The sequence below is a fragment of the Dendronephthya gigantea genome, unplaced genomic scaffold (assembly GCF_004324835.1).
Source record: "Dendronephthya gigantea isolate DGI-Jeju-01 unplaced genomic scaffold, DenGig_1.0 000442F, whole genome shotgun sequence".
NCBI lineage: Eukaryota > Metazoa > Cnidaria > Anthozoa > Malacalcyonacea > Nephtheidae > Dendronephthya > Dendronephthya gigantea.
The window spans coordinates 28,130-53,876 of NW_021163452.1; the positions used below are offsets into that span (position 1 = coordinate 28,130).

Here is a 25,747-nt window from a genome sequence, read left to right on the forward strand (position 1 = left end):
TGCAGCGTTATTTCACCATAAGCTAGTTATATGCGGCCCAGGTGAAGCAAATGGTTACGGTGCGATTGTTTTGTATTTTAATGAAGTCAAGTCTGATTTCACAGATCACAAATTAAAATTTGAGGAAATGGTAATTCAGATTTATTAGAATGTTTCAACATTTTCCACTTATTTCATAGCTGAAATTGTACTCCAAATCTCCATTATAACGCAAAAAATATTAAATAACTCTACTTCTCTTAAGCTGCGTTTACACGGTACCATCCGCTCGTCACAACATCTTCGTTTCCATGCAGCGTACACCTAAGATCCTATAAGACACAGTCACTGTCGGTCACAGCACGGCTACGATCCCCAGTCTGATTTATTTATGTCAATTTCTTTCTTATATTACATCCCGTCAATTACGTATCACAATCGCTTAATCATCATGTTCCTCTAGCAAATTGTAGTTACAAGATTATGTATTGCCATATGCATTATTTACGCAATCATTTTGATCGCGCGCCACACTTTCTTCTCACATTAGTTTTGGTCCCGAAAACGGTAAAAGTTGATACAGAAACTACGATCAAAATCTCCCGATTCCTGACCAAGACAAACAAACCAGGACAAGCAAACTTTCCCTGCTCAGTAGGCATAAAGTAAGGTTTTAGATTGTCGTGATGGACCATGAACTCTCGACCTGTTTCTGATCTAATCTTATAATTTACGCCTAGTCTTCCTAAAATAGTGTGAGGTCCAAGCTGTTTGGGACAGAATTTCCACTCCTTTGGCCGCCTAAGCCATACATGCTCAAGCCATACAAAATCTAGTTTCCTGCTGACCAAGCAAGTCCGACGAAGCGAGGAGTCCTCGGAAGGATCGCGAAAGTTTATGATCCTCTCGGGTTGATTTCGCCCATTATTCTGCAAGGAAAGTTCCTCTACCACGAGTGTTGTGACGCTAAGGTCCCCTGGGATGCCAAACTGCCTCGTGAGTTAGAAGCTAGATGGACGGCGTGAGAGAAAAGCCTACAGAGAACGTGACCGCACCAATTAAGGAGTCTAGCTAAGTTCCAGTAGCCAATTGAAGATACAGGTCATTAGACCCTTACAAAAATAAACTATAGTTTTTAAAGGCGAAACTATAGTTTTAATAACTGTAGTATTTGGAATAAAACTTCAGTGTCTGAAACTATAGTTGTTTTAGTGAAAACTATAGGTTAAAAACTATAGGTTTGTTCGAAACTATAGTTTTTACATGGAAGCAAAAGGTATTCTTTAAAAAAAAATAATTTTGACGTTTACCCAAATAATAACTGCTGCACAAAGCAGCTTTAATTTCACGAAGCTAACACAGTTCTAGTCATGCTGCCAATAATCAAACGATATTTTAACGAAAAAAGGAATTACGTTTTACTTTACTTCGGTCTTTAGTACCAGGGGATTTTATTATTAGTATATAATAAATGCAGAATATAAAAAAGAACTACTGTTTTGAAATTTAGGCATTTACTATTAATTTAAAGGGCTAAAAACTTTCCTACAATGATACCCTTTCTTAGTATATGTTCAAAAATTCCTGTGCCATAATACTGTTATTCTTGTTGCTTTTTGAACGCCTGTTCCTCATTGTTCAGTTTAAACTTGATAGCTTTGACAATGTCCTCGTCAATAACAGGCCGCTGAAGTTCGGTGTATCTTACACTCTTGGCGTATTCTACACAAAACATAAAGAAGGGCTAAATTACTAAATCAGTAAATATGCCAACACTGCGTTTTTCCTTCAAATGCTGATTAGGTAAACAGAAATAGTCCGTCTTTGCAATACAAAGATTACGTATACACTCAAAACCAAAAACTTACTTATTAGGGAAGCTGTGTAGTTTGTATCAAGCTTTGGCTTTGTTTGCCCATTCTTCCCTTTCTGCCCTTTGTAACTGTGTGTCGCCATGTACTCTCTTGTGAGTGTTGCTCCCATCAGGTTTGCCACAAATGATCCTACTTTCTTCGTCTTTATTCGTTGAAGCACATTCTTTGAAATCGACAAGCCTGGTCCCAGAACAACCTGGTAGAAAATAAATCAATACAATAAATTAGTAAAAAAGGTGAAAAAAACAATGTAAAGTCATCCAATGAACAAAATGTTTTAAACCACGGTACTAATAATTCCATTTTCAAGACACACTCTACCTAAACCACTTTGCGTGTATTGAAATCAGAATGTAAAATTTTAAAATTCTCCAATTTACAGTGCATTTGAAAGACCTACCTTATCTGCCATAACATCAGCCAATCCAGACTGTTCGTCACTTCCACAAATTTTTGAGGAAGCATATGTGTCCTTCTCTAACTCCTGGACCTAGTTGTCATCATCACAGCCTTGTATTTCCTTACTTTTGTCTTTCAACAAGTTGTCTTCGCTAATTGCAATTACGGTTGGTTCCTCTGTAGCAAATTCTGAAAAACCACTCATCGATGTGGGAGAAGATCTGGCTGATGAGCTTGACACACATGAGATAGGAGACGATCTTCCATGATCCATGGTTGTCAAAGGAGACAATCTTGCGGAAGGCTCGTATGCTCGTACGCTCTGTTGTGAACCAAATTTTGGTGCTTGGTTTGAAAAGCCTTCCAAGGATGCAACATACTTCTTCAGTTTTCTCAAAGAAACTTTTAAATCTATAAGAAAATTAAAATGCATTAGCCAAAGACTAGGAAACATGAAATCAGAATAACAGTAAAATCATTGCCTTTTTGTGAGTGGCTAATGAATGGTGAGGAAAAGGCAAAATAAATGGCTTGTTCTAGCTTAATGCACCAGGATCATGGATTGTCCGCCGATCACCCGTCTTGTGGCACATTTTGATTAAAAGTTGGACAAATCTTTTTGAACAAGCTTACCATCACTACTTTCGATTTGTTCCCGAAGTCTTTCATTTTCACTTTTTAGGTGTTTGATTGTTGCCAGAAGCGTTCTATTTTCTCTTAAATGTTTGCAATCTTCATCACATACACTGTTGTCATCAAATAATTTAAGACTTTCCTAAATATTAAAATTATAAGCAATGAATACATATGTGTGCTGCCTGTGCACCAATGGACGACTTGCGCTTTAGACTAATTTCTTACATTGACGATAAAAAGGACATTTTCTGAAAGAGCTTACTAAAATTAGTAAAACTGCCAAGTTTGGCTGGAAGTTGTTGTAAAATACGGAAAATACAGCCATGCGAAGTTGACGATTTTTGTATACTTTTGTATTATGGCTGGAAGTTTGTAACTAATTTAGTTACACATTTCCGCACGTAATACAAAAGTATACAAAATATGCCAACTTCGCATGGCTATACTTTCCGTATTTTACAAAATTTTGCAGCCAAACTTTGCATCTGCACTAATTTAAGTAAGATCTTTCCAGCGGTGGTGATTTATTTTCTTCTAGTCACTTCTATCAAAAATTAGTCTAAAGCGCAAGTCGTCCATTGGCATCTTTCCTAATTATCAACAACTGCAAGAATGTAATGTGTTCTTACTAACTCATGTGTCTATCTACCATCTCAGGTAGTATAAGGAAGCTTTTATATTACTGCTATTTCAATGCTAAAAGCTTAAATAATGTTAACATTTAGCTTTCACATCGTCTTATATACAAGGTGATTTTACTCTTTCTGACAGAGGCTTCCTTTTGACCTGTAACTATACAAACCTTCCTGTATCTTTCCTTTATCATGTTAGCCAGATTGGTTGATCGCTTTGATTGCTCAGCATTTTTAGATGCTGCTTTCTGCCTCTTCGTTGCAGCTGGTTCTTGCTGAAGAAAAACAGGATCAGAAATAAATGTGGGGAATATAAACTATGCACATAACTTGCTCATTACTATTATTTTTGTATATGTGCTCAAAAAACACCTTGTTAGAGAAAATTTGGAATGGAAAAATTATCTCTGTAACTTTAAGACTTTTACCTGTCTTTCTGTGTCACTGTCGCTATCATTTATAACACGGAAACCTTTGCCTGTTTTAACCGGAGAATCATCTTCTCTCATGTATTTGAGTAACCAGTCTTTGTCATCTATTGTTTATTTAAAATATAACAAATATGAACAAAGATTATGGCAGGGATGGACTTGGTGCTGATTTCTGAATATGTCGTATCTAAAAGTGGGAAGTAATATATGCTGTTATATAGACAAATATTAAATTACTTGAGACTTCACACACTCTGCTCTGAATTATTTGGGATCATTTAGATGATTAGGACTTCAATCACCATGATATGAATTATACTTCAAACATGATTATATTTCAAAACAGCCTGATCTGAATCATTTGGGATCATTTATATGATTAGGACTTGAATATATTAACTATAAAACCCATCTTACCCTAAATAAATTATATTTATTTCAAGACATAAAACGCCAAAGGCGAACAATAATGACTCAAGGAATATTAAACTTAATTTCAAACCTGATATCTTTACAATCTCGGCAGGGAATTTTCTTTTGGTTGCTTTCTTGGATTTTGTATCTTTCCAAAGAACCAACATTTTTGTCCCGTTCTCGATTTCATTTTGTTTATGTTCCTGAGTAAAAACAATATCGGAATATGGAATGACATCCCAAGCATTCTCTTCGAAGAAATTAACCAAAGCGTAAGCCATTAAGTCGTTTAATTGCCGAGGTCTTTAAAACACTGTTGTCGGTAAATTCGAAATGGCCGCCAAGAGAGTTGGCATGTCATACTCAGGTCACATGTGGGCAAATTAAAATGCGAGCATGCCCATACTAGGGAATAATCGGATATTCACGTCTCGTCTCGACGCAATAGTTTCCCAAAATATCCCAAAATATCCCAACTAATCCCAACATATTTCTTTTGTGATTTTCCTCCGATCTGCCGTTTTCCTTGAACTAATTACTGAAACTGTTAAAAGATAAAAGATTCTGAGAGTCTTGAAGATGGTCAAAGGTTAAACACGCTTATGTGTTGAGTACAAAGGTATGTAAATGTTAATGTATGCTAAATATTGGTAATCGAAATCTATATATATATATATATATATATATATATATATATATATATATATATATATATATATATATATATATATATATATATATATATATATATATATATATATATGTATCGCAAATCACTTTTTCTTGACTACAGATTATGCAAATAAAAAAGTGCAGCTATAGTTTCTCTAGAATAACTATAGTTTTATTAGTAACCATTTGTTGTAAACTATAGGTCTTTAAAAAAACTATAGTTCAAATTTAGTTTCAATTATAACTATAGTTTCCAGCGGCTACTATTTGTTGAAAACTATAGTTTTTAAAACAACTATAGTTAAAGTATAGTTTGGAACAAAACTATAGTTTCGAAAAACTGTAGTTTCTGTATTTGGAAACTATAGTGTCACGAATAACTATAGTGTTTTTGTCTGAAACTATAGTTGTTCAGAAGAACTAAAGTTTTAAGGCAAAAAACTATAGTTATTTTGTCGAAACTATAGTTAGTTTTTGTAAGGGGATCAAGATCATTAGATCTGGTCGCACAAGAAAGACAGTATAGAACTTAGTGCTTTAGATTTTAACATATATTTCGAACAGTTGCGTTAAAATTAGAATTCAATCAAGTTAACATTTATTGGGACGGTGAACACTGAACGAGGCACAACTTTTATATTCTAATACTTTTTATATTATAATAGGGGGGGGGTGTTGGATTTTATGCGGAAATAGAATGATTATTATAATGCATGCAAACGTCATGGGTATAAATTATACTGCATGGGGATCAATAGTAAGTAAGAAAATTGGATAATTAAGGACAGATTGGAAGTGAGGGTTAAACACACAAATTCCCAACACAGCCTCCTACTGCCATGAATGACCGGTCTTGTTAAAAACAAATATTATAGGTAAATAAAAATATCTACAATCCCTCGCGAACATCGTCGTCTTATATATTATAATTTCTTATCTTCGCTTTTACCTGGGAGAGTGTCCATTTCCCAGCTGCCTTGACAGACAGCGCAGCCTTGGAACACTCTGGCTTGAGATGCACGTGACTAGGCTGACCTTTGACCGTGAAACTGTCCGTAGTTGAGAAACTTTCCCGAAGCTGAGACTTGCTGACTTCGTCCCCGCGATGGGTTAATCCAGAACTGTCCTCGTCTAGTAGTTTCCAGACATCTTGTAACGACGCGCGGTCGTCTGATGAGAACGAAGGTTGCCATCGCGAGACGATTTCGTCACGAACAGTAGACGATTCCGGTAGGCCTGCTTTTTCTGCGAGTTCCGTGTTTGAAGAGTGTTTTTGAAGTTTTGGGCCGACGCGGAATTTTTTTTGCGAGGAGATAGCGAATGCTGATCATTATTCCTCGCTAGTGTTCTCTGTGCATACTGCATGCAGTTCTTTGCTTGTTAGTTCATATTGCAACTGTTCCAAACCCCGTAGTTGGGATCGGGATGTTTGCGCCACATTCTGCGGATCTTTGGACGATTGACGTGCCTCAATTGAAGGCGATTTTTTCCCTCCTAATATATAACGATAGAATAACATTCTAAAATCAAAACGGTGGCAGCGGTACACTAATCGATTTTACCACGAGATTACTTATTTCAGCATCTCTCATTATACCAAAGCCGCCACGCTGCGGAGAAACAAGAAATTTTCGTGTTCTCAATAATTGTAGTTTTTCTCAACTTCTATTATATAGGTTTAAACTTTTGTTCTTAACAATTTATCAAAAATGGTTTAAAGACGCTCTGCAAAACAATTTTATTTCATATTTCAATCAAAGGACGCATTAAACGAATGTTTAGTCCACCCGTTTTCGGTACATTTTCAAGTACAAGTTTAACTTATATCTTATCAATTAACTTGCATGTTTTCTTTCAACAGTTCCAATTGAAGTTTTTCGCCATATGCTTATAACCGACCGGCGTTTGCCCAGACCTTATTCCGCGGTGTTCTGGAGCCCGGTCACGTGTCACTACCCTACATGCGGTAGTGACGTAATCATCGCGGGATCTCTTTGCACATGCAGTTAGTCTTTTGCGAACAACAGAAGCTACGCATCATGATTATAGGAAAAATGTATTCAATTCATTCTTACAGTAATTTATTTCGACTAACGTATATATATTAATGCCATCTTAATAGATATTCCAAAATATCCCTTCAAATACCTTTATATTTCAACAATTCAGCTCTCAGCTTATTTCCCATTTTAATCAACTGTTTGCGTTCTTTTGTTACTCCATTTTTCCGTTGAGCAGCTTGACGTAGTTTGGTGTGTAATCCTTTAGATGACGATACTACTCCCTTCATACCAGGGACTTCTGAAAAAAAAGGAAAACGTTTAAAATTTAAATCCTGACAAAATCATTCAGAATTTTATGAAGTGAATTTAGGGTTTGTTATGTGTTGATGAGAAATGTTGATGAAAGGTTTTCCAGCCGCAATCAATTTACTGTTTTGGAAAAGGTCGTAACTTACAAATTGTGAACGGGTTTGAATGAAATATAACTCCATAGACAGGCGTCATAGTTATATCACGCTATTTTAGGTGGATCAGAACAGCAAGAGATATGCATTCTATATATGGTCTAACAACTGACAGTGGTTGGGTTACATCACAATCTATACGTTTCAATTAATTCAGTAGATTTAGAATGTTCTACGGCAGTCGTGATTGTTAAGATTCTAAACACAAATAAAGATAGTATTTCAAAAGCGTCAGACAGTACACTCACCTTTCTCTCGAAGGTCTTGTATAAACTGACTTTCTGGATTGTACGTATTCACACTCTAAAAAAAGGTGTGTTCAAATAACACACCTTTTTTGTCCAGAATATAACACAGGTTAAGGTGTGTTTTCTTACACACGCAGGTGTGTCCCAAAACACACCTTAAGGTGTGTTTCTTGCTTGTCCAGAATTTGACACACATAAGGTGTGTTTTGCAAAAGGTGTGCTTTAGTACACACTAAGGTGTGTTTTGAAACACACTGTTGTGTGTTTTCCTACACAACTTTGGTGTGTTTTCCTACACAACTTTGGTGTGTTCCAAGACACATACTGCTAGGTGGTGCAAGGTGTGTTTTGGAACACACTAAGGTGTGCTACCCAACACACAAGATCAAATTGCCTAGGGCAATTATCTAAATAGAATGAATAGTCAGAACAGTTTGTCCATAAACAGTGAAATATGTATTAAAAATAGAAAACATTATCATACAAGAAAACACTTACATATATTCACAACAAATATTTAAAAGTCATATGGAAAATTTGCCTTAATAATAATTTGCCTTAAATATATGGCATGCATATAATATAAGCATGAATGTCCAGGCATGTATAAATTGTTCTAATCAGAATTGTCCTTAATTCCTTGGTGCACCTTTGCCATAAATGAGGAAAATTTTGTTCCTCTGTAGTTGCCATCATTTGTTGGCAAAAGAATGTCTTGTAGGAAAAGCAAGCATCCTTCCATACTTTCAGGGTAGGAGACGTGATATGCATAGTAACAACAAAGCAGGTCGATCAAACCTTGGAGTATACCTTCACTCTCAATAAATGACTGGTCTTCACCTGCCACAAAAACTTGGTTGACCTCCTCAGGAGACCCAATCACAACCAAGCGAAACTCGACATTCTTGTCTTTGAACAAGGTTTCTGGTCTCATGGTGGATGCAGGCTGTAAAACAAAATTAAAACAGTTAATTACAATTCCAGCATTGAGGGTAAACCTAAAGATTAAGATCATTGATTTGCCACTGAGCTATCTACTAGAGTGTGCAAGGTGCAATTGACAAATACATACATCTTTGAATTTTAGAACACTTGTTGTTGTTCCTTTGTTCCTTTTTGTCTTTCTCTCAATTTGCTCCACAGCCTCCACAACCTGTTCACTTCTCATTTCACATTCCTTATCCTTAATTTGTATGACAGCTTTCAATGCAGTCTCCAACTTCTTTTCAGCCTCTTTTTCCCAATTTTTCTGCCCAATGATTCTGCTAACTTCTTTTCTTACCTAATTAAGATAATCAAAGACATTTTGCAGGTGTTTGAAACAAGTTGCCATTGCTTCAATAGGGTTACCCATTGTTTTAATATTATACCCTAAAAACTACATGTGTATATATGACTGCACAAGACATCATGTGAAGATACTTACAACATTTGGATGACCAAGATATGGACATTCCTCCAAGACCTCTGTAGAAGATGTAGCTTGATTTTCGATAAGTTTCCTCCGCTCATTAAATGTGTCGACAAAGAGTTTTGCAAATGTTTAGGAGCCATTGCACCAGGTTTTGCTTTTTTCAAAAGCTCCATATTTCTTTTTTGAGCTTGCTCATCATCCTCTGCAGTCAGTTTTATTTTCTTTGAGGCACTTTCATTTGCATAACCATGGGGTTGTCCATGCATCGCTTTGTTAACTGTCCGCCGCCGAAGGTTTCTGAAGAATTGCGACAATTGTTTCTGGATTGATACCTATATATGTAGACAAAATATGATATTTGGGATTAGGATCATTGCCATGACAAGTATATTTTAAGTACATATACAGAATATTCCCTCTTGTGACACTTACCCAATAGCTTGCTTGATTGGAATCTCTCAACTCAGGGAATTTCTCGCACACTAAAATGGCAATCCTCTTGTAGTCACCTTGCTTTGGGTGGCTGGACAAACCATAATAAAAGGTCCCTACATCTGCAATCAGCTGTGTTCGCTCAGGGGCAACAGAGCCATTTTTTATTGCCATCTGCACTCGCACAGAGAAACTCTCAGGAAATGGGAGAGTGTTTGGTAGGGCTGTGGCATCTGAACTATTAGTAATAGGTTTGGGACTCTTGAGTGGTTTCTTCATTTGAACACCTGCTTTCACACTTTCAACACTGCTTTCACATGCCATGGTTGGCAAAGGTGGTTTCACTGGCAAAGGTGGTTCCACTGGCAAAGGTGGTTCAGTTGGCATTGGTGGTTCTAGCTCTGATGTGTGTGGTTCATCATCATGTGGCATCACAATTTGCTGAGGCATTTTTTCCTATTATTGACAAATAGTAAATACTTTCATGTAAAATATTGAGAAGTAGTCATTATTAGTGATGGGAATACAATTGATTATTTCAATTGCCCAATGTGACAGTGCCTTCTCTCGGCTTATAATTTTCAATTAGTACTGTTATATAAAAGCCTGTTAGGCAAACTAAAGGAATTAACGACAAATTAATATTCTTGTTAAATCAAAGTTTATATTTATATCCTGTTTAAACAAAGTAAACTTACGTTTTCTGTTGTCGCAGATAAAGTAAAGGCCAATTTTTGTTTTAGTTGAATTCGATGGCCAGATTTAGGTAAGACCGCTTTGAATTCGTCGATGTCTTGCATCAAAAAGTTCAATGTACCCCCATCAATAGCATTTTCTGAAACATTATAATCATAAACTGTTAGTAGATCGTATTCATTAAACTGTATAATAAAAAGAAAGCTTAACGCACACATAAAAACTTAAACGCTTTAGCATTTTGGCAATGGTTCAACCACATGAGGCATACCTTTCAGTTGATCGCAAATTTCTCTTGAGATGCCTTTTGATAACAAGTGAGCAATAAGGTCTTCAGTGAACATTGCTACTAAACACACAGCCATACTTGTGATGAAATTATATTTAAAAAACAGAGTAAATGTTGTGAGTAATCTTCTTGGAACGTCGAACGGGCAAGATATCAGTCAAATTTTTACAAGCAGGTCTAAATTTCCCGCATCACACCATAGGGAATTCCTATTGGCAGACTTACGGTCACGTGTTACTTTAAATACATATATGGTATTCCCAGTGGTGACATTACCGTGAGAGAATAGAATGGCTCCCAGGCCTTTTGCAAATGCTCCAATTTTTCGGCTAATATCGATTGAAAACATACTGGGAAATAAACTAAGTATTAAAAGCAGTAAGGCACAAGGCGAAATAATGTGTTTTTAGTATATACAAATGGCCGATCAACTGAATTTCGCTGCGATTACTGTAATTTTGTATGTTGCAGCGGACAAAGTAAGCTTTTTTTTATCACTTGGTTAAATACACTCAAACGAGCCGAATTTCAAGATATTTTGTAACAGCTGTCCACGGTCGTTTACAAAGATAAACAGTCTCCAAAAACATTATTACAGACAGCATAAGGCTTTAACAGTGGAAGAAGACTTAAATGATGGGGAAAATGAGAACCATTTTCAGGAGATGTTTGACGAGGGAGAAGCACGAAGTCTAATGCAACGCCATGCTGCCAAATTCCTTTTATGTTCCAAAACAAGAGGTATGCTCACCCAGAGTGCCGTGGACTTGGTCAAAGATTCAGCGAAAAATCTACTAACTGAGTATTTGGACATAGTCAAAAAATCGCTTGTCGAAAAGATAAACAGTAATCCTGGTCAAGAATTGCAATTTGACCAAGATGTGGAAAAGTTATTTTCAGCAGAGAGTGTCTTCGACGGAGTTGATTCAGAATACCAACAAAGATCATATTTTAAGCGTCATTTCAATTTGGTGGTAATTACCAACCTACCAAACCTGAACCAGCTGCCAGCTTTGTCAGCTTGCTTTATATTTTTTTAACTGATTTGCAGGAACCAATAGAAGTTGAGATGGGAAAACAGTGGAGAAGTGATTTTCGACAAGGGAGAAAAATACTTAAACGTGTCACAGTTTTTGGTTATCAAGTTCCATTATTAAAGACTTTGGAGGTAAAATATATTTTATATGAAAGACTAGCAAATAATTGATGTCACTATTCTGGTGCTAAATGCCATTACTTTGGCTTTTCAAGATTCAAATCACTGGATGCATCCATTTGTTGCAAATTTTTTTTCAAACATTTTTTTGATCATATATTTTAGGCACTTCTTCAAAACCCAGATGTTTTAAAGGAAGTTGAAAATCCACATTTTTCATGTGATGGTGTTCTTCGAGATGTAATGGATGGGGATTTTTTCAAGAGTCATCCAGTATTCTCCCTCCACAGTGATGCCCTGCAGCTGTTGGGCTATTATGATGATCTAGAAATAGCCAATCCTTTAGGTTCAAAAGCAAAGATTCATAAAATTGGTGTGTGTCTTTATATTATGTCTATGAATCTATGAACAGCTTATTTCATAAGCATGTTAGCTGCCCAATCACATATAAAATTTGTTTTTAGGTGTCTTTTACTTTGTGCTGGGCAATATAAGGCCAATGTTTAGATCAAGCATCCGCAGTATACAACTTATAGCTATTGCTAAAACAAAAGACATCAAGTCATTTGGGATCGATAATCTTTTGATGCCATTCATTGAGGATGTCAATTGTTTGGCGAAGGTATTTTTACTTTATGCATTACAGTATTGTATGTATATAAGAAAAAAAAAGACAAAATTCCTCTAGTATGCAAATTTGTCCAACATTATAGCTTCCTATATTTTAGGCTAATGGTCACTGTTTTACCATAAATGGTGTTGCCCGTGTGTTTGAGGTGATCTGTTATTGTGGACTGGAGATACACTTGGTAGCAACTATGTCAGTGGTTTCAAGGAAGGTGTTGGAGGAGCATTGCGAATTTGTAGGCATTGTATGGGAACAAGACTGGAGACCAACAATAAGGTAAATATGCTATAATTTGAAGAAATAGCTTTTTTCCCTACTGTAATTTGGGAGATATTTTGCTGAGCAATAAGGGCATTTTTACAATTTACACAATGTGCATTTGGATTACCTTTCTGTTTTAGTTTTTATCTGAAGACTTTTCAGAAAGAGATTTGGATAATCACAGACAAATATGTGCATGTATTGAAGATGAAGATAATGCATTAAACATCCGTGAACAACTTTCCACAACCTATGGGGTAAACAGATTAAGTGTGTTGGATAAGGTGCAACATTTTGATGTTTGCATTTGCATCCTGAAGATATAATGCATATATTTTGGAGGCTTGGTACCCTATGAAACAAAGTTGATGCTGAAGTATCTGATTGATGAAAGCAGATGTATCACACTCAAAGAGTTAAATCGGAGGATGGAAAACTTTGATTATGGATACATGAACAAAAAGAATAAGCCAACTGCAACTACAGGGAAACAATCAATGGTGTCACTGAAGCTAAGCTTAAACAATCAGGTACATATACTTTTAAAACCCTTTCTTTCACTGCAGTCATTGGGAAAGTATTAACTAATTTATATGTCTTGCTTTATGCAGCCTAATTGTCTTGAACTACCAAATGTAGACTATGTAATGCTATTTTAACCTGAGTCTTTTTGTTGCAGCATCTCAAATGTGGTGTTTATTCAGGTTCTTGCCAATCATGATTGGTGATAAAGTGGATGAGCAACTGGAAAACTGGCATTGTTTGCTGAAACTTTGGAATATTGTTCAAATTTGTACTTCTCCAGGAATAACAAAGGCTGATGCTGCCTATTTGAAAGTTATGATTAATGATCATCACAAAATGTTCAAAAATCTCTACCCTAATGCATCCATAATTCCAAAAATGCATTATCTTATACATATACCTGATGAAATTGTTAGGTAAAAAATTATTGATGTAAAAGTTACTTCCAAATTATTTTTGAGTTAGAGAACATCATCCTATTAAATTATTGATGATTATAATTAAATGTTTGCGTTGTAGGTTTGGGCCACCTAGAAATATCTGGACCATGAGATTTGAGGCTAAACACAGTTTCCTGAAAAGTTCAATTACCAAGAACTTTAAAAATGTCCCCAAATCACTTGCATTTTCCCATCAAAGGTATATATTTTTTAAAATCATTGTGCACAATTAGATTGACTTGTATTCCACCCCTCTAAAGTAGCTGTGTTTTATCACTCTAGGCTTAATTTTGAATAAATGTGTAGATTTGTGTATTTCAATTATACATTTTTTACAGAATTGTGTATTTATCATACTAATCATGGTGTAATTGTTTTTTATTTAGGAACATGTGCTGGAACCTTCTGAGTTCTCCCAAGCAGCCCTTGACTAATTACCTGTATAGTGGTGATGTTGTTGGATTAGGTAAATAATGCATATATAGTTATAAAAATTTGTAATTTTACATATGTAAAATATGCATATACAGCTATTATTCCAATTTAAATCTATTTTTTCATGTGTTTCCTAATGTCTGTTTAAGGCGATCACAATGTTGATTTGCACAGCCATCCATATTTTGGCATGATAGCTCAAGCTGCTAGTGTTGATCAACTGGCACAGCCATGTAAAGGAAGCAGGTAATATTTATCAGTTTAATATTGCCAAGTTGTTTTTTAATGTAATTATGAATAAAAAATTATATCATTTATATGACATAATAAAGGACTAACTACTACAATATTCAATCTAGCTACTATTTATCAACTGAACTATCTCTTAATATCACTGTGATTTATCAGGCAAAAACTGAATTTGGGATGAGATGAATCATACTATCTTATGTTTATCAAATGAACTATTGCATTGTAATCTAATTTTTTAGCATGTTAGGCATGTGGAGATTCATGGCATAATTTACAAGCCAGGATGTGCTCTGCGACTGCAGGAAATGGATGAGATTGGTGAGAGAGATTATCCGGTTTATGGTGAGGTGGAAGAAATCGTTGTTTGGGAAGATAGAAAATTTTTTGTTGTTCGAGTTTTGGAGACATCTGCTTTCCACAGACATTTTATGTACTACCAAGTTCATAAAACTAATGAAAGGCTTGTTGTACGTAGTAATTCAAAACTTACCCTGGCATGGGGTTTTGCATATTATTAAATCTAATGGAAAATTTTATATAGTTGAAAAAGATAGTTCAAATGTAGAAGACTTTGTGATTAATTGTGAATGAAATATTGCCACTGTATGGTAACCAAAAAGGTAAAGCTGTTTCACTCAAGAAGGTGTGTTTCCTAATGGTGTGTGCTATAGATATAGCAGATAGGTATGTCTTTGTCAAGGTGTGACCATGAAAGGTGAGCATTCTACATAATGTGTTCTGGAAAAAGTTGTGTTTTTCACGAACGTTTGTTGAACACACATTTTTCTCCAGAAAATGGTGTGTTAACTTGTATGGTGTGTCATTGTCAAGTTGTGTCAATGCAAGGTGTGCTCTCTGCATGGTGTGTTCTGAAAAAGGTGTGTTTGTTGAACACACCTTTTTCTCTAGAAAATGGTGTGCTCACTTCTATGGTGTGTCTCTGTCAAGGTGTGTCAAAGCAAGGTGTGCTCTCTGCATGGTGTGTTCTTAAAGGTGTGTTTGCTGAACACACCTTTTCTTCCAGAAAAAGGTGTGTTAACATAAGGTGTGTCAGTTGACACGGGCGGGTGTGTTTCTGTACACACCAAGATGTGTTCTGTGACCCAGTAAGGTGTGTTTATCAACCCACCTATGACTCTTTTTTCAAAAAAGTGTGTTTCACAACACACCTTTATGTGTTTGAAAACACACCTTGGTGTGTTTGAAAACACATCTTTTTTTAGAGTGCAAAGGTTTTCCGTGACTGGCAAGATCCAATTTTAATGCTGACAACTGCAGAAAATCATCTCCTGCCTGTCACACAATTCTTGACTAGATGTTGCTAATATTTCTACCTCGGGTAGTTTATCTGCGACAAACATTAACCCATACTTTCATAAACGATCTCTGCAGAAACTCAAATTTCTGTCTATAAACACCGAATACAAAAATTTCGGACATTACGCTCTCAAAACAGATAAATATCAAACGATTATCAGTAATTCTTCCGTATCCACACTCTCGCCTGTAGGCTGTGTTACACTCACACTCATTGAGTGTGACATACAAATTTTGTCATCACCGATAAAGAGAAAGTTATTTCTTAATCGATACAAAGATTTAACGAAAAACACTGAAAATTAAGCTCTTATTCGAGTGGAAATACCGCCATGAAATGTTATGACTCCCACTCAACAAGTTCGAGTGCGCTTTTAAAATACAATAGTTCCTCGCTAACTCGAACTCCCTAAGGGAAAGGAAAATTGTTCGAGTTACCGGGGGTTCGAGTTTACCGGAGTTAGTGTAATATTACATTTATTATATATAATTAATACAATAAGTTATAAAATCCAATCGAATCATTCTTCAAGAGATATCATGCCTACCAATATGAATGGTGACCGAAACTGGACGAAATTTTAAAATAAAAAAGATCGAGTGTGTGTTAATAAAACTCAATGTGTTAACATATTCAATTTACGCTTTGGCTTTGGTTAGTATATTCAATTTACGCTTGCATTTAAAAACAATTTATATTCACAGAACGCCGAAAAAAGGAGAGTTAATAAGATCATAATTATTTGTCCGGGCTAGCATGCAAATTAGCAAACATATTTTAATGCAAGCGGATATTAGAAGCCAATTTGACAAAAATACTAGCTAATCACAATTTTTTCCATTTATGAATGCGTGATGGTAATCCAGATTTCAATTTTTTAAACGGTGTTTAAGAAAACCGGAGATTATTTTAATGTCTGTAATGTTTAACACAAGTGAAAACCCGTTGTTCGAGACTGAATGAAATTTACCTTGTGCGATAGTTTTTATACATGGGTGCCGTAAAAATGTGTCTCGTTCTTTTGTTGCTAAACAAAGTGGCTCAGATGGCAGATCATTAGATTAAGTTAAAGTGAGCAAATTATCAGTACAATTTATCTACGATGATATTTGCATACATTCAACAACCAAAACATCTAAAGTAGCAAGAAGCTCTTTATAGAATGATGTAGTCAATTTATTAGCACGGGACAGCTAAAATTGGTGCCTGCGTCCAATTTGATGCACAGCAATTTAAAGCACAGCGCATCCATTTTGACCGTGCCAATAGTTTGCAGCTAAAATTTACTGGTTCACTTACTGATCAAAACCAATCTCGTGATATATTCTTTCGGCATTCGCGTTAGTTGATATGAAAATACTTTTTGTAAGCCAATCAACCACATAATATTCTTTTGAGAGAGCTGTCCTCGCAGCCAGTTCCCAACGACGTGAAATTCTATGACGCCACGCTTCTCTTCACGACGAGCTGCCTCGTCTCGTCCAATGTGTCACCCAGGGTAAAAACCGTGCTGTAAGTACATAGTTTAAACGAAATTGACTTTTTGTTTTGAAATTGACATCTCCGAGACCTTTGTGTAGACCGTAAATATACAGTTGGTATTCAGCCAATAATGAAAACTGCTTAAAGTTTGTCAAATATTTTCACTAAATTCTTGGCAAGCTTCCTTCAGTAAATTAACCTGCACACGCTGGTTTTACTTCTATTTTCAATTTACAACAATTTCATGAAACAACTCTCGTACAACAATCTAAACGATCTCAAAACGCTCTAAGACAGTCTGGATTTATAATAATAATACAGCTCCACACATTTACTTATAGTCCCGGCCCTTTGTATCAAGGCCATTTATAGCTTAAACGGCGGATAAGTCAAAATTAAATAATACTCTTACATCTCTCTTGAATAGGTCAACTATCCCGTCCAAAAGGAAAATCGGAATTGAAAAGGCAAGTAAATCTTTGGAACTGTTGTAGAATATGATAAACTGACAAATTTGCAAATATAGTAAATTTAAATCCAGTGGCAATATGGCGTTTTACGGCCATGATATCCTAGTTCCATAAATCTTATTAAAATGGAGCTTTCTTTCAACGTAGATGTAAAGGGGATTGAAGATTTATAAATGGCTATTCACAGCCAAACTTCGTTCTACATAAAACACGTGATGTTCAGCTGTTGTTTGCTTTATACACTTGATCGTATTTCTTCGCTTCACTATCCCGTCCAACAGGAAAATCAGAATTTAAAAGGCAAGTAAATCTTTGAAATTGTTGTAGAATAATATAAACTGACAAATTCGCAAATATAGTAAATCTAAATCCAGTGGCAATATGGCGTTTTACTGCCATGATATCCTAGTTCGATAAATCTTATTAAAATGGAGCTTTCTTTCAACCTAGGTGTAAACGGGATTGAAGATTTATAAATGGCTATTCAAAGCCAAACTTCGTTCTACATAAAACACATGATTTCAGCTGTTGTTTGCTCTATACACTTCGAATATTCTCATTAAATGTATGACAGTATGATCGTATTTCTTCGCTTTACTATCGCGTCGAAACGGAAAATGAATTAAAAGCAAGTAAATCTTTGGAACTGTTGTAGAATATGATAAAATGACAAATTCGCAAATATAGTAAATTTAAACCCAGTGGCAATATGGCGTTTTACGGCCATGATATCCTAATCCGATAAATCATATTAAAATGGAGCTTTCTTTCAACCTAGGTGTAAAGAGATTGAAGATTTATAACTGGCTATTCACAGCCAAACTTCGTTCTACATAAAACACGTGATGTTCAGCTGTTGTTTGCTGTATACACTTCGAATATTCTCATCAAATGTTCTTCGCTTCACTATCCCGTCCAACAGGAAAATCAGAATTTAAAAGGCAAGTAAATCTTTGAAATTGCTGTTGAATATTATAAACAAATGACAAATTCGCACATATCCTAGTTCGATAAATCTCATTAAAATGGAGCTTTCTTACCAGGTATATGTGTATATGAAAGAAAACAACCTGTATTTTTTTCTGTATATTTTTGTGTTATAGATATCACAAAATACATACTGTACTATACAGTATAGACCCTCTGTGATTTATATACAATCATATTTTCAATTGTGTGAAAATGATGTTCTTGTAATCTCCATCGTAGAGCAAAAGCCGCGCGAATCATTTGTTTTATGTTTATCAACTCGAACTGGAACACGCGACTGGAACAAGATGGCTTCCAGCAATGGGAAATAATTTATGTTAAAAATGTAGTGTAAATGTATTTGTGTTCTTATATCATGAAAGGGTAAGTAATTTTTGAAATTGTATGCATAAATTTTTGTCTTAAGCCTTAATTCCACGGGCTAAATTTTCAAGCAAAATGCGAAATATTTCTCCTGCTTCTTTTGAATTGTGAGCAATGATGCATAATTAATTGATTCAAGCGGTCGAAATTCAAAAGAAACAGGCAAAATATTTCGCATTTCGCCGAGAACAGGCGCCCGTGAAGTTAGGCCCTTAGAGTTAGGCCTTAGAGTTAATATGTGGTTATCAACATGTGTCATTGTGAATTTTAAAATTTAGAGAATGGCATCGACGATATGCCTAGAAATGTCCATTGCAATAATCTGTTTAGTAAAACTCTTGAAGGCTGCTGAACGGCGTTTGCATCAGCGCAAATAAAAAAATAAAACATGCTGGCAGCAGATCATGACGTTTGTTTGCCCCAGCAACCCTTTTGGACTATAATATGGTTGACATCTAATATAGGATTTCTTCATTTGTCACCTACATTCATTGAAATCTACAAAAGCTTTATAAAAACTAATAGCACTATTATAGAGCACCTGTATTATATATATTGTTGGAAGAAACATGTAATTTTGCACTATATCAGTGATGACATAAGCCTTATATGGGGGGCACCTGTTCCTCAACACACAGTGCCCCCTGGCAAAATCCTGTTTACAGCCTTGGGGCCAGTTGTTCAAAAGGTGCATGGATAAAGTTATCCACTGGATAGTGACCTAATTTTTCAACTGTCGTAAAAAGCTTTGAAAAACAAGAAAGCTACTTATGACCCTTAAAAAGTATTTTAACTTCACAACTGTGAAGTTAAATCTTGGCTACGCCAAGTGGTGAATATGCCATATATAATTGCCTGGATTTTGCCCATAATTGCACACTGAAACCTCCACCAGATTGTTCAAAAACCTTATCTGCTAAACAGTATCATTACCTGCTCAACCAATATCAGCTATTCAACCATCAGTACCAATCTGGATCAGTATTTATATATGCTGAAATAGTTGCAATTATAGCATAGTAAATTCATATACCTGCGTAATATGTTTGTTTCTGTAGGCGAGACCTAAGATCTCTTGCTTCTTTAGCAATGTTGCACCATTTCGCAGAATGTTTCTCGGTGAGCAGTTTTCGTTTGTTACACTCTCTGCGACCTTTGGAGGTAAAGCTTCAGATGCGGTCGAGCGCTTAATTATGGCGCGCTGTTGACGCATTCTTTCTTCGATGACGCATTCGTTCATTTTGGCCTCAAAGTTGGCTTTTTTTCGTGGCTTTTTCACCGGAAGTGACGTACATTGGAGAACAGAGGGACCTGTACATGAAGAAAGGCTGCTTTTATTTTGCAAAACATCCGGACTATCCCAGTGTCAGATTGGAAAGTGAAATAGATAAAGGCACTATATTATTGATCGCGTCGCGTAGCGACAGCGATCTATAGTTTCGGCTTGGTTTTTTTTTTATTTTCCTCTCGGGTCACCCCAGCGTCGCTAGCTGCGGGCCATATCACCCTAATCGGGAACCTGCGCACAGGTAAGTTGCTAGTTATATCACGTGTTGTATTCACTTTGGGCATATTTCGTTTCACCTTCGAACTTTGAAGCAGTAAAGTAGAATCAATAAAGCGATCAAAATGTAGCAAGTGTTATCTTTACACTCATTACACATACAACTAACTGCACACGCCGAGCAGAGTAAGCCTGCACTAAAGGATTTCAAGCAGTTTCGAAATGGGCTGTTTTGTGTTTCTCCTGCTTTCAACATGCGACTATAGTTCGGTATATTGTTCATTTTATTATTAAGAACATTTACGACACAAAATTTGCATAGCTGGGCTGGCTACGCCGCTGTGAACGACGCGATCATATAACGCCTAGTAGGCGTCTTGTTACATATAAAGCACGTGTTTTTTTGCCTGTTGATTTCCAAAAGCTGTTTGAAAATATTGACATTTCACCCTATTGTTTCTTCAATTGACGATATTGACGATACGAATTTCTATGTTGATTTGTACTATATTACACTGGTGAAATTTGACTCATGAAATCGCAGGATCGAACTATCTAAATTTTCCCGCAAATCCGAAAGCAACCATCCTCGTAGTACAATTTTCTTTAAGAATTAACTTCAAGATATTAAAATTTTAATAAAAGATAATATGAACCGACATTTTTCTCCGATTTTATTTTGTAACTTACCCATTGCAATACCAGGCTTGTCAAGTAGTTCACGTTGTTCCTGTGGAAAAGGGGACGCCCTTAGAATTGCCAATGATAGTGTAGTGGTATTATAGCATGAACACCGCTTAAAATAGTAGTAATCCAGAAAAGAGGGGTTAGAGACTCTCCTTTCAAATATATTACAAAATTTCTACTTGTTTTCGTACGAAGAATTTAAAACTGCGGAGTCGGGTACTGTTTTGAGGATTCAAACAAACATCTGATGTTTTTGATGACATGTGATTTTGAAGTTCCACTGGTATATCGCTGTAGGATGAAATAAGTTCCGATTAAACTTCCTGCAGTTACACGTAATTGTAAATATGAATCCGATCAGCATAAGTATATCGCTCATGCATATATATGTTGAGTTGAGCCTAAATTAGTGTGTATATTTAATATAGTGAATACCAAACATATCTGACGATACTGTATACGCCAATGGCAATGGCCGAATAGCCCAATATAAACATCTCTTAGTGGTAGTACTTGTGCAGCAAATTATTAATGACACGTCTTTGCATGATAACACTTTGTATGGCACAAATGCCTCTGAAAATAGTCAAGAGAACTTTCATGAACTGTGGGGATTACTACCTTATTTTAAGGGCAAAATCGCGAGGGTGGTTATACAACCTGTGCACCTATACAGTAGATAGTAAATTATTCAGTGTATCGACCGTGTAAGAAAATGGGTACATGGTATGTAGAATTTGAGCTACAAGCCTATTTACCAACGGTCAATGAAGTCATTTACACTTGCCTTGGCCGTGTGTGTTTCTTGTTCAAGAACCTGGGGTGAATGCACAGCTGGTCACCTGATCCTGGCACACATATTGGTCTCAAACAAAAATAATAGAAAATGTCAATTTCAACAGTTAAATCTTCGTTTCCCGGTTTTTGACCTAAACGTGAGAAACACAGGAGTTTCTTGTAAAACATCCGAGGCTCGTATCAATTTTTTGACGGTCTGTTTCAGGATGTGTGTTGACTTGTATGTTTCGATCATAGTTTCATGTCCATAACTTGTTTCATGTCCAGGATGCACGAAATTATTCCTAACTTTTAATTCTAAACCTCACCCTAACCCTGACCTAATTGCTTATACTAAAAGATTTGAATCAAGGATTATATTCGCGGACACTGGACATGAAATTATTACCTATTTCCAAAATCTGACAGGTTTTCAGCAGATTCGCCAACAAGCTTATATATACAAGGTTTTAAACTTGACAAGCCGTCTTAATGTATGTGTTTAAAGACTTTGGTATTAATACGTCGAAAAAATACAGTAGACACCATACCTTTCTTTGGCAAACGACAAGAAACAGCACGCTTGTTCTCTGCATGGGTTGCGAACGTTTTCATAAAATCCTTCCATTGCCTAAAACAGACCATAAATCCTTTGACAAACCTCAATCAGCTTGTTCATTGCGAGTTATTTAGTTGAACATAACCTCCTGATCAAAATGATCCGTTTTCGTCCTCGTAAAAAGTACAGATGAACTGTTTAACTATATTTCATTTGTTAAAAAGTCTAGTCTTAAGATTTTGCTGGATGGCAATAGAACTAACCTCTGTAAATTCGTTTTTTCGTCGTGGCTCAACAAAAAGTTTTTTGTGTCTCAAGTCGGTTCCATAGATCAAAACTCTTACAAAAAAAAGATAATCATTGTGAATTAACGTAACGGACTAGGATATGAAATATCGTTCCTATATCAGTTTAACAACACACAAAACCCTAACCGATTTAGAATTTCGACCTAAGGAAGCACCATCAAAAGGTCCAGTAAGATTAATCTGTATAAAAATCACATTAGCTGTATTTATACAAGAGACGAACAATTCATCTGGACGACCTGGGCAAATTTTATATTAAAAGGTAACATGAAACTAGACATTTTCCTACGATTTAATTTTTTTAACTTACCTATTGCAATCCCATTTTTGTCAAGTAGTTCACGTTGTTCTGTGGAAAAGGGGACGCCCTTAGAATTGCCACTGATAGTGTAGTGGTATTATTGCATGTACACCGCTTAAAAGTAGTAGTAATCCAGAAACGATGAGGGGTTAGAGACTCTCCTTTCAAAATATATTAAAAAAATTTCTACCTGTTTTTGTACGAAGAGTTTAGAACTTTTGAGGATTCCAACAAACATCTGATGTTTCTTGATGACATGTAGGTTTTGAATTTCCACTGGTATATCGCTGTAGCATGAAAAGTTCTGATCAGATTTCCTGGAGCCACACGTTTGTAAAGATATGAATCCGATCAGCATAACTATAGGGAATAGCCCAACTAGCAGAGAATAGCCTAAAATACGAGTTTCCCAATTAGAATATGAAATCGGTTTGTAATTCCTCAGATTTGTTGTAGAATTATACAGTAGAACTTCTTAAGAGCGTCAAAAAGTAATGAAGAGCCGTTATAGGTTTCCTAAATCAATCACCGTTATTAAAAAATGACTATACAAAAGATCATCTTGTAGCTTAATGCTATGGTGGACGTAATGATCACCTTTGACGCCACCAGCTGCTTTGCTGGTTGACCAAACATCCAGTTGCTTCCTCTTCAACCGTCATTCGCTGGCTGTTGAACATGAACCTAAAAACAAGAAACTTAATTTAGCTACAGCAATACATGAATTGTCTATTTTCATTAACTGCCATGCAGAGTTTACTTTTAATAACACAGGTTGAGATGATTGCACGTAAATGTGCCAGCTTGTTGCACATCTTTCTTTCGCTCGACCCTAATGCATCGCCGTTTGAAAAACTACCTGGGATGCTATAATGTGGAAAGATTGGACTAGATTTTATCCGTGAAAATGATTGTTTGAAAATGATTGTTTACAACAATTACGACACAAAGGAAACCAGGTAACGACTGCTTGAAAACATGTAGATAAGGGGAGTTACAAGAAAGCTATACAGCAATAAACGTCAAAAAATATCAACATACGAGCCCTTTCCCCAAATTTCTACCACTAAGTCTTCTATCATGTCAAAGACTACTGTAACATACTTTCAAGGCGTCCGCGAACTGTCTTTGTATTGCACCACCAATTTGATCTACATTGAAGAAGATTTGCTTAAATAATGTATGCATTTCATTCCCAGTTTTAACAATATTTGCTGCAATACTGGCATATTGAGTCATCCAGAGCTTGCTCCAACTCAATAATCGCCTAAAATCCTTTGCACATCAAATTTAACAAATGAAATGTTGAAACAAGCTCGGAAACCACTTCATAAACTCACTTGCAACGGACAATGAAATCACTTTCGAGTGATTTCGTACTTTGACCAGAAGTTCGAAAATGTAACTGGGTGACAAAAAGACAAAAGACTGCAAAAGTTAAGGCATTTCTAACGAGGCTGCAGTCATATAATGCTTGTTTCAACAATGTTTCAAATAAATTGTATACTGCACCTGCCGGGATGTGTAATTATTTGGACGATGAAGATGTTACAGTATGCAATTCTTCCTCTAGCTTCAAGACCAAGTCTGGAAAATAAACAAAATTGACCCAATATAATACGAAATCAGGCTAGCAAATCACGTCAAAAAGAGGAGGCTGGGTATTAAATGAACTAGCCGTAATCTGATTGGCTTGATAACCGATGCAATCACTAGCTGTGCTGAACTGCGTACAGCTGAGAAGAGGTATAACAAAAATATTCCTAGCCACCATTTTAGTATTCCTCAATTTCTATTCGTGGCTTCACCTACTACACGTTCCAGGTATATTTTTATTGATTATATTTACAAGAGGCCCATTTTGATGTGCGGTTTCAATCCTAATATCATGACTGGCAACGAAAGCTATACATATATTTTATGTATGCGATTCTATTTATCCAAATCTCCATCATCTGGTAAACAGAAATACGAGATTTTAACACAGCTGATTGTACAAAAAGGCGATCAACTATGGTTAGCGGCAGAATTGCTCAATCAGAATCCTCTTTAGGGGGTACATTGATATTTGCAAAAGATTTCTTAATTTACGAAACTTTAAGAAACATACCAGGAAGCAATTCTAACAGTGGTATGACAACTTGAGGCGTTGGCGAAAGTTTAGTAAACTTTTCCAGATATGTTGGGAGCAGTCTAAGGAACGAAAATTTAGAAATTATTGCTCAAAAAATTTGTATTTGTGAAGGAGTATCGCATAACAAGAGACGTTACATTTAGGCTGGAGTTTGTTGAAGTACATTTCTGTAAATTCACTGAGTGCATTATCAAGGCACGATTTCAAATATTCCAAAGCAATATACTTATAAACGCTGCAATTACTTAAATCAACTTCATTCTTTACAAAGTGCTAATGGACATAAAAAAGTCTCAAATTCCAGACTATCTTAAGTAGCCTTACCTTGCATAACTGGCAAGGCATTTCTAACATACATATGGTGAGACAGGATACGCATAACGTCGCGGAATGAGCAACCAAACCAATCTCCAAAGTACGCATCAGACAAACTAGACGAAATATACAAAACGTTTAAACGAGAACAGACAACCGCTGAAAAAAAGTCAAGCAGGTTCTTACTGTTCATCTTGACAATAAAAATGTTGTACGTACACAGCTCTGTTAATACCTTCACATGTTACAATAAAATATC

General features: G+C 35.9%; 3 protein-coding genes and 2 long non-coding RNA genes across 10 annotated transcripts; 1 reads left to right on the forward strand and 4 right to left on the reverse strand.

The window, feature by feature from the left end:
* Positions 1–1,571: 1,571 nt before the first annotated feature.
* Positions 1,572–16,982, reverse strand: LOC114543351. Of its 6 annotated transcripts, XM_028562369.1 has the most exons (11): positions 16,898–16,962; positions 7,753–7,836; positions 7,186–7,338; positions 5,987–6,531; positions 4,454–4,909; positions 3,949–4,055; positions 3,691–3,795; positions 2,886–3,027; positions 2,254–2,663; positions 1,848–2,049; positions 1,572–1,701 (listed from the first exon to the last, which is right to left on the reverse strand). In XM_028562369.1, exons 5-9 carry the CDS (start codon positions 4,644–4,646, stop codon positions 2,344–2,346), a joined length of 867 nt encoding a protein of 288 aa, XP_028418170.1. In that variant the 5' UTR covers positions 4,647–4,909; positions 5,987–6,531; positions 7,186–7,338; positions 7,753–7,836; positions 16,898–16,962; the 3' UTR covers positions 1,572–1,701; positions 1,848–2,049; positions 2,254–2,343. The 6 variants fall into 6 exon arrangements, with proteins under 6 accessions (XP_028418170.1, XP_028418172.1, XP_028418174.1 ...); XM_028562371.1 differs by lacking the exon at positions 7,753–7,836 and having other exon boundaries at positions 16,898–16,963; XM_028562373.1 differs by lacking the exon at positions 16,898–16,962 and having other exon boundaries at positions 4,454–4,568; positions 7,753–7,940.
* On the forward strand, positions 11,096–14,512 carry LOC114543350. Its single transcript, XM_028562368.1, has 10 exons — positions 11,096–11,557; positions 11,635–11,751; positions 11,905–12,112; positions 12,204–12,361; positions 12,468–12,643; positions 13,115–13,158; positions 13,308–13,569; positions 13,673–13,792; positions 13,980–14,059; positions 14,178–14,512. Exons 1-10 carry the CDS (start codon positions 11,249–11,251, stop codon positions 14,276–14,278), a joined length of 1,575 nt encoding a protein of 524 aa, XP_028418169.1. The 5' UTR covers positions 11,096–11,248; the 3' UTR covers positions 14,279–14,512.
* A 7-nt stretch (positions 16,983–16,989) lies between the features above and the next one.
* LOC114543353 lies at positions 16,990–21,104 on the reverse strand. Its single transcript, XM_028562375.1, has 3 exons — positions 21,098–21,104; positions 19,937–20,214; positions 16,990–17,108 (listed from the first exon to the last, which is right to left on the reverse strand). The coding sequence occupies exons 1-3, from the start codon at positions 21,099–21,101 to the stop codon at positions 17,088–17,090; spliced, it is 303 nt and encodes a 100-aa protein (XP_028418176.1). The 5' UTR covers positions 21,102–21,104; the 3' UTR covers positions 16,990–17,087.
* A 10-nt stretch (positions 21,105–21,114) lies between these two features.
* Positions 21,115–23,692, reverse strand: LOC114543355. Its single transcript, XR_003690002.1, has 3 exons — positions 23,637–23,692; positions 23,230–23,326; positions 21,115–21,137 (listed from the first exon to the last, which is right to left on the reverse strand). It is a non-coding gene; the product is annotated as an uncharacterized LOC114543355 (long non-coding RNA).
* Positions 23,692–25,185, reverse strand: LOC114543354. The gene is made up of 4 exons (XR_003690001.1): positions 25,150–25,185; positions 24,552–24,626; positions 24,144–24,190; positions 23,692–23,723 (listed from the first exon to the last, which is right to left on the reverse strand). It is a non-coding gene; the product is annotated as an uncharacterized LOC114543354 (long non-coding RNA).
* Between the last annotated feature and the right edge of the window lie 562 nt (positions 25,186–25,747).